The sequence below is a fragment of the Pteropus vampyrus genome, unplaced genomic scaffold, assembly GCF_000151845.1.
Source record: "Pteropus vampyrus isolate Shadow unplaced genomic scaffold, Pvam_2.0 Scaffold92, whole genome shotgun sequence".
Lineage (NCBI taxonomy): Eukaryota > Metazoa > Chordata > Mammalia > Chiroptera > Pteropodidae > Pteropus > Pteropus vampyrus.
This window is the reverse complement of record NW_011888873.1, coordinates 1,818,922-1,827,081: the sequence shown is the minus strand read 5'-3', so window position 1 is coordinate 1,827,081 and position 8,160 is coordinate 1,818,922. Positions and strand designations below refer to the sequence as shown.

Below are 8,160 nucleotides of genomic sequence, written 5' to 3'. Positions count from 1 at the left end.
TATATATCATAAAATTTACTATCTTATTTTAAAATTTACTATTTTAAGTATAAAGTTCAGTAGTGTTAAGTACATTTTAATTGTTGTGCAAAGTCTCTAGAACTCTTTCCATTTTGCAAAACTGAATCAAACTCTATACCTGTTAAACAGTTCCCACTCCTCTTCCCCCAGCCCCTGGTAACCACCATTCTACTTTCTGTCTCTATGAATTTGATTCTAAGTTCCTCATCTATGTGGAAACATATAGTATTTGTCTTTTTGAGTTTAGCTTATTTACTTATCATAATATCCTCAAGGTTCATCAATGTTATAACATCTGTCAGAATTTCCTGAATAACATTTTATGTGTATACCACATTTTGTTTATTTGTTCATCATCCATCAATGGACAACTTGGGTTGCTTCCACCTTTTGGCTATCATAAATAATGCTGCTATGCGCATGGTGTCTTTTTAATTTTTTAAGACTTAAAAGTTTCTCTGCACTTAGGCATGACATGTTTATCTAGGACGGGCCAGTTTGTTTCAGAAAAATTTTGGGGAAAAAAAGGCAGGATAAGGGCTGAGACCTAGTGGACAAAAAATAAAACAGAATGAAGCGAACCTCGCCACCCCTCCCCCCCAATTATCCTTAAGTTAATTTCTGTGCAATGATTTCTTTTGAAAGAAAATATCCAAAGCCTTTAGGTAAGAGTTTTAGTTAATTATACTTTGCTACAGTAGTTATTTTTCTTTTTTCTTTCCTTTTATTTTTTGTTTTGGCATATTCTTAATGTTTACAATTTCCTGTCCTTTGTCTTAAGCCAGATGATTTACAAAGAAGTTGAACATTGTATGATCTACCAAAAGGAGAGCTGTAGGCTGCTATAAAGGTGGTTACTGAGAGTACAATTTATGCATTTAGCAGTAGTTATTAAAAAACAATATGAGACAAAACCAATATTGCCTTCTAAAAATTTTGGACATTAACTTAATGAGGAATTAGAATCTAAAACTGTGCATTAAAATGGCTATGAGGCTTTATATGCATTTAGAAATTCCATAGTGACTATAATTTGCATCTCTAGAATGTTTTAATTTACATTTCTAAACCCTGGCATCAGTATATTGAATCGAATTCTGAATTATTAGCTAGTTCAAGTAGACTTCCATTGATAAAATTGAGGGTCTTTTGGTATGCTTGCAAATTGTAAATAACAGAGATGCTTATTAAAGCTATAGTAATTTGAGTTCAGTTTATATGAAATGCTTATGGACATTGATTAAAAAATTTCCCCCTGAAGTTAGTTTAAACTATATAACATTATTGTATCATTTTATCTTTATCTATTTTATTCCTTTTAGAATGTATAATTTAAAAACAGATTAATGCAAAGAGTTGAGTAAAATACAAGTCATGTGTGTCTGCATGTTCATGTGTTGATTTTTTTTGTTACTAAAATGTGCTCGTATTGTAGCTCAGTATAAATTAGAATTTGTCTTAGGTCTTTATAGATGGAATTACAAAGAAGAAAGAAGTAACAGTCAAAAATGCAGAGCAAAATAATATAGTTAGGCTTTCTGTGGAGCAAAAGAATTACTAAAGCTATGAATGCTGGAAGCTTAATAGCATACTTGAGGAAGAAGATCAAAGCGTATTATTACTCTGTGTTTTGTTAGCCAATTTCAAATGTAAAAAAATATGTTTTAGCAGTTCAGATATCGTATGAACTATATGTCTGTCTGAGAAGCCAGAACAGCTTCCCTTCTATACCAGATACTTTTAAAATTTTCTCCTGAAGTTACATTTCCTGGAAACTGATAGAGATAGGAAAAAAGACTTTGAAATATCATTTTGATTTACCATTAAATCTCATTTGCTCTGTAGCCTAATTTTCAATAGGCTACCCTGAGTTATCTCACCAATGTGAACCAGAGAATTTAATTCAGTAATTATTGAGCACTCGGTATTTGCTCAGTAGTGTCCTGAAAGTTAAATTGAAAGTGCTTTTTGTAACCATTTTTATTATTTTTTAAAATGTATTTTTAATTATAGTTGACTACATTGGAAGTTCCCCAATTGAAAATACAATTCTTTATAAGATTTTATGCTTTTCAAAGTACTGGGGCTACTGACCTCAGCACTTTGTCTTGTAAGATACCGTGTGAATGTCTTAGAAATACCATTACTTTCATTACTTTTTGTGGTGGTCTTCACAAATGCAATTAATGTTACATGTACATTTCAAAGTGAATATATTTCTGTTAGTTTTGATTGGCTCTTAATATTTTTCTGAATTTCATTGGTAAATGTGCCTGTAAATAAATTGCCTAGGTTATGCCAAAAGCCATAACTGATCACAAAAATGATCATGATAACAGAAAATATTATAAGGTCATTTTCCAAATATAACAGAACTTTTAGTTTCTTTGGAACATGTCCTAGAGAAGAGAAACATGATGTGGTCATTTCTATTACTAGGCTCCTTCTGTGGCCAATTCCTGAGAATATTACACCTTTCAAGTAAGTGTTAGATGCTGACACAGGAAGCAGAGCTCGCACCTGAAAGACCATGACTTCTCCCAGCCTTTAGGCTCGATTCACCTAGTTCAGGACTCTACTCAGTGGAATGCAGTGCATTTACATTTTTTTGTTGTTGTTTAATGAATGAATAGATCAATCAGTGACATAAACTAATAATCCTAAATTTTCCCAGAAGATGACTTTTTCCACACACAGATAGTGATTAATAAATATCATATTGCATTTAAAAAACTTTACAAACCATAAATGGCCATCTCTATGAACAGTGGATTTATTGTCCTGATTACCATTAGGCCAGTTTTTGGTTCAATGACTATTTCTGTGTTCCAAGAGACTTGGGCCATGGACATTTATGAACCATGGGGCTCTACCTCTTGGGCATGGAAGACTGTACTTCTGAATTGCTCTGGGGAAAAGGCAGAGGTGGAAAATGGTTCTCTTGGAGGTCTCTTTCTTATACTGCTTACTTAGCTTGAGCTGTTCCTTGTTCTGAAAAAATATATAGAGAGATTGTCTAACATCACTTTATTTATAACATAGTAGCTTTTTAACTGGTCTCCTCACTTCCAGTTTCTCTCTACTTTATTCCCTATATCCTCTTTTCATATTAATATAACTAAAACTAAAGTTCCAATCATGTTATTTCATTTTCTGTAATCTTCAGTGATTCCTTTTTACCTACTTATTTCTTTGAGAGCAGTCCTAGAAAATAGATTATATTTGGGTGATAATAAAGCCTGAATTTTTGTTGGCTGTTCTTATGCCTTTAGGAGACTTGTTGCTTGGCTGTGAGGATAAGTGTTCTTTTATTTTTCATTGTAGTTTGTTACATTATTTATATTTATTTCTTAATAAAGGCCATAAAATAATTTTATGATCATGATTTTCTGTCTCCTCAAATTGACTCATACGGTATGTTTTAAGATATTTTGTTCATGTGTGTACTTCTGTAAATGAGTGTAGGTAGTTATAGAATACATATTTAGAATTACTGCTTTGTTTTGTACTTTTTATAGTTGTTAGATTTTTATCATACTTTGAAGAGGGGTGCTGACTAGCTGTCAATAGACGGTATACCTGTGGCTAACATATATCTCTATTACTGATTACAGATTTTTGCCAGTATTCATTTTTATTGGTTCTTAACCAAAATGTGTCACCTGAAGACTATTTTAGAGCTATATTAATTAGCATATGCACTGTGGTTAACAAATGTAATGGGACATTGTATACGTGTATATGCCCTTCACATTAATCCTTTAGCGTGCTGAAAAGATCTTATTCTAAGACATTAAATCTCTTATAATCGTTCTCAATTTCCTGCTATAATTTGAAGTTAAATTTTAATGAAAGGAAAAATGCTTCTGTTTTCCAAACCTTTTGGATTGCAGATTTATATGCTACTAGTTAAAAATTTTATGGCGTGAAAACTTTAAGTTTAATAAAAGCTGGAGAGAAAGAGTTGTAAATGAATGAACTAGCAGTGTTTCATTGACCAGGTGGCTCTCATCGTGCTCTGCTTGCTTGGCATTGGATGTTCAGGAGGACGGTATAAAGGCCTTGCACACACGGGCCTTCAGAGGCCATATAATCCAGCTCACCACGTTAGAAAGTAATTTTTTTTTTTTTTATGTTATCCTTGTCCATGGGATATCCAGCTTATTGAAAAGTTCTTTTTGATGGAATGTTCTTCATCTAATATGGCAACTTCTTGAATGGCTTTAATGTTTTTATTCAGTTCCTCCTATAAACATAAAAAGCAATCTCCCTGTGACTTCTACTCATTGGTCCTATTTGTGTTTTCTAGAGCAATTTAAAAAAGGATAGCATTTTGCATTTTTTTCATACAAATATGTTTTAAACAAGATAGATATCCAGTGGAAAAGGGAGCTATTTTAGATTTCTCATATCTTTTACTCATGCGACTCGTTTGTTCCACCTTTGTGCAGGCCTACGGTGTGCTGAGTAGAAAGAATGTTTGACTGGCAGGAGACTTGGCTTTTCTACTAGTTGACTTTGAGCAAGTTATTTCACTTCTTGGAACCTCAATTTGTAGAGGGAATGAAACTCAATTACTGTGTAAGAACCATGATCTATTTGTTTGTTGCCCATAAAAGAGGTTATAGGATTGGTCCATTCCTGTTTTAGCCGTAATTTCTTACATCTGAGTCAGAAACCATTTCTGCCTTCTTCTTAATGGAATAGTCCAATTAGGGATGAGATGTGGCTACTTTTTGCAGAATCTAGAAAACATAACAACCATTTGTTCAAATTAATATCTGGAAGTGAGCAGAAAATTGCTGAAGGGCTTAGGAGATGATACATTTGTTGGTTTTGCTTTTGTTTTGCCTTTTCTTTCATGTTCAGTGGTTATTGATTTCTCTTACATACCGGAAGCCCTCTATAAATATTTACTTAATGAATAGCGAAAGATTGAGGTAGAATCATTTTTTTCTTTTCAATGCTTGCCCCTTAGCCTTTGTTCTCAGCAAGTAATCATTCTTACCTGTAAAGCTCAGTTATATTAAGTATCTTTTCCACATGACTGAGGCCAATCTAAACCTTTATACATGTGTCTGTGAACAAAACTCTTGATGGTCTCTGTATGTTTTTGAGTTATGGGATTTAAGATGATATTTTGTAAATTATTATAAAGCTGAGAAATTCTGGAAATATGGAAAAGCATTGGATACAATTTCATGGTTGATATTCTGAGAAGAAAAGCCATCAAGGAATATTAAAACAAGAGCGGTGCTTCCTTTGACCTTTGGGCTTTGGCAGATATGTTAAATCTTCACATAGATTGAATACTAATCCTGAGCTGGAGATTCCATTTGCTACTCAGTTTCCTAAGAGATAAGACCCCCCTTCCCCCGCAAAAAAACCCACTTAAAGTTGGTGTATTGTGTCCAAGGTGAGTTAAATGAGCACCAGATGCTAGGTTAAAAAATTATTTGAAAAATAATAGCTTAGTTGTTTGTATGCCAGGTGTGAAGTAGGTCAGGAACTCAAGTTACATTTTGTTCCATAGGATTCCTGGAAATAAATTAGTGTGCAGACAAGCAAAGCAAAGCAGGAAGATAAATTACGTATCTGAAATGATGTATGGTTACTTCATAATTAAGCCAAATCAAGTGGTGTTTGTAAAAGGAAAGGAAAAACCTTCAGAGATAAGCAGATAGCCCAGATATCCTTGAGCAAGATCAGGGTTATGTGGCTAATGTTTTTCTCCCTTGGAGCCCTTGGGGAAATCACCACTTAAGCCCGGTAACATTTTTATTTTTCAAAAGGCCTAATTTTTTGCAAAGATCACATCAGTTTCACCTTTTTTTGTATGGACTTGAGTTACCCTGAGTGACGTCGTAACCACTGTACCCACGTGGTTACTGAGCGCCAGAAATGTGGCTCATCCTAATCAGGATGTGCTCGCAGTATACACTATACACCAGACTGTGAAGACTTAGCGTGAAAAAAAGCAAAAGAATTATCAATAATTTATAATATTGGTTATGTATTAAAATCATAATATTTGGGGTATATTAGATAAAATATATTATTAAGAATAAGCTCATCTTTTTCTTTTTTTTTTTTAATGTGGCTACTAGAAACTTAAAATTGCATACATTGCTCTCATATTTCTGTTGGACAGCGCTGGTCTAGATGGAGCTGAGGTTTTCTAATTAATTACAAAGCATAGAATTGATCTGGAATTAAGGAAGTAGAAACTAGAAATCTCTCAAAGAAGTTGGTCAGTCACAGATCTTGAGCCTCGTGTGATATCTGATATACGGTAGGGTCTTATTAGGAGTCAGAAATCACATAGCATTAAACAGGGAAAGTTTAATATAAAGATTTATTAACTTGTAACATGGAGTTGGCTAAGTGCCGCGGAGTGAAGAAGACTCTAAAGATATAGGAAGTGCAGATGATGGGAGCACTCTCTCTAGGGCTGTCTCTGCGGCTGAGGCAAAGCACTTTAGGAAGGCATACATTTGTGAGAGGATTCCTTCTTCCCCCAGATGTGAGATCCAGGCCTCTTTGGAGAGAGCACAGCCTTGGCTCACTTGGTGGTGGAGAAATTGTCGAGGGGGATACCGTAGACCAGGGGATGCTCACAGGGTGCCAGCAGAATTCTCTGAGAAGCTGCCTCCTGGGTGCTGTTGGAACTTGCTGGGGGTGAGCATCATCCAATACCCCTCATGCTACTGTCAGCTGTATACTGCAGAAACAATCTAGGAGGAGCCCACAGGAACCAAGAAGAGAAGCCCCTTCCTCTCCCTTTGTTCCCCCAGCACTCTCTATTGACAAAATTTAACATTATACCAATTGGAGAAGAAGAAATGTTTACAGGGTCCAGCTTTCAGTATCATAAAGCAGGGCAAAAAGGATGAATTCGGAGCTGAGAGGCAATAAATTGATAACTGGTATACTCCATAAGTGTGTCACCACTGTGTAAGATGCTCTATTTTAGATAGTTTGGCACCAAGATAGAATATTTAAAAATTGACTGTCCAAGAAAATCCAGGACATATGGTCATTATACCCCCAAACTTCTAGTTTGATGAGAATCTTTCATTTTGAAAGATTTTAGGGAAGATTATGTCTTCTCTTGTTTCATTTTCTGCTTTGCTATTGAGTGAATGCCGGAATGATGAATTGCACACTTCTAACCTGTACATGTTTTAAACAGTGAATATTAAGTAGTCGGTGGCCAGTCTCCAGCAGAAATGCTGTCTTGGTGTTTGCTTCTTTCATCTACATTTTGCTCATTGCTTTGTTTGTTCCGGTAGTGTTTGACTACAGTTATAGAGATTACATTCAGTCCTGGTATGGAAACCTCAGCAAGGACGAGGGGCAGCTTTACCACTTGCTCTTGGAAGACTTTTGGGAAATTGCCAGACAGCTACACCACAGACTGAGCCATGTGGATGTGGTTAAAGTCGTCTGCAATGACGTTGTAAGGACTTTACTCACTCACTTCTGTGACCTGAAAGCTGCGAATGCCAGGTAACTGTAATAATATGAATAACGCCCCCTTCTCTTTTCATATGAAAATATTTTTCTTACTGAGTAGGAGTCCAAGTCAAGACATAACTCTATAATATTCTGCATCTTACTGACACTTGGCTTGAAATGCAGACATATCAAGGGAGAATAATTATAGTATTATGATAGAGTAGAATTTTTAAAATAACTTTCTAATAGAAAACCACTTGATAGACTTGTTTAATTTTGTAAATAACCTAAACAGTGAAATGAGTTTTATCGAGCCAGCACTATCATGAACTTATTTATAGTATTATGGGTACCTAGAAATAGAAGATTTAAGTATTGTGTTTTATACTGTGAAGAATGTCATGAATTTACAGTTTTTAGAAAAGTTTAAAGTTTGTTTCTTTTTGTGAGTCCTTTGTTAAGAGATCTATTGCCTCACAATGGCCTGAAAATTGATTTTTTAAGAGAAGTTAATGTTGGAGTTTGTGGGGGTATAATTAGAGAAGATGTTTTAATTTGAAAATTGCTAATATTAGGCTGATTTGCTTTTTGTCGTGTCACATTGAAAAGGTCTGTGCCTATTAGGTGACTTTGCCTTGGGAGAAGACTTCCATGAGGCCATTTCTGTGCTGATAATAAATT

At 34.8% G+C, this 8,160-nt stretch overlaps 1 protein-coding gene across 2 annotated transcripts in view; it reads left to right on the top strand.

Moving 5' to 3' along the window:
* The window catches only part of SNX25 (sorting nexin 25), an 84,209-nt gene that overhangs the window by 4,901 nt on the left and 71,148 nt on the right, over window positions 1-8,160 (top strand). The window contains exon 2 of one of the 2 annotated variants that reach the window (XM_011364006.2): window positions 7,314-7,530. The exons of the other annotated variant lie outside the window; for it this stretch is intronic. Within the exon in view, the coding sequence (XP_011362308.1) occupies window positions 7,314-7,530 (217 nt within the window). The remainder of the gene's footprint in view (window positions 1-7,313; window positions 7,531-8,160) is intronic. 2 annotated transcript variants of the gene reach the window in all.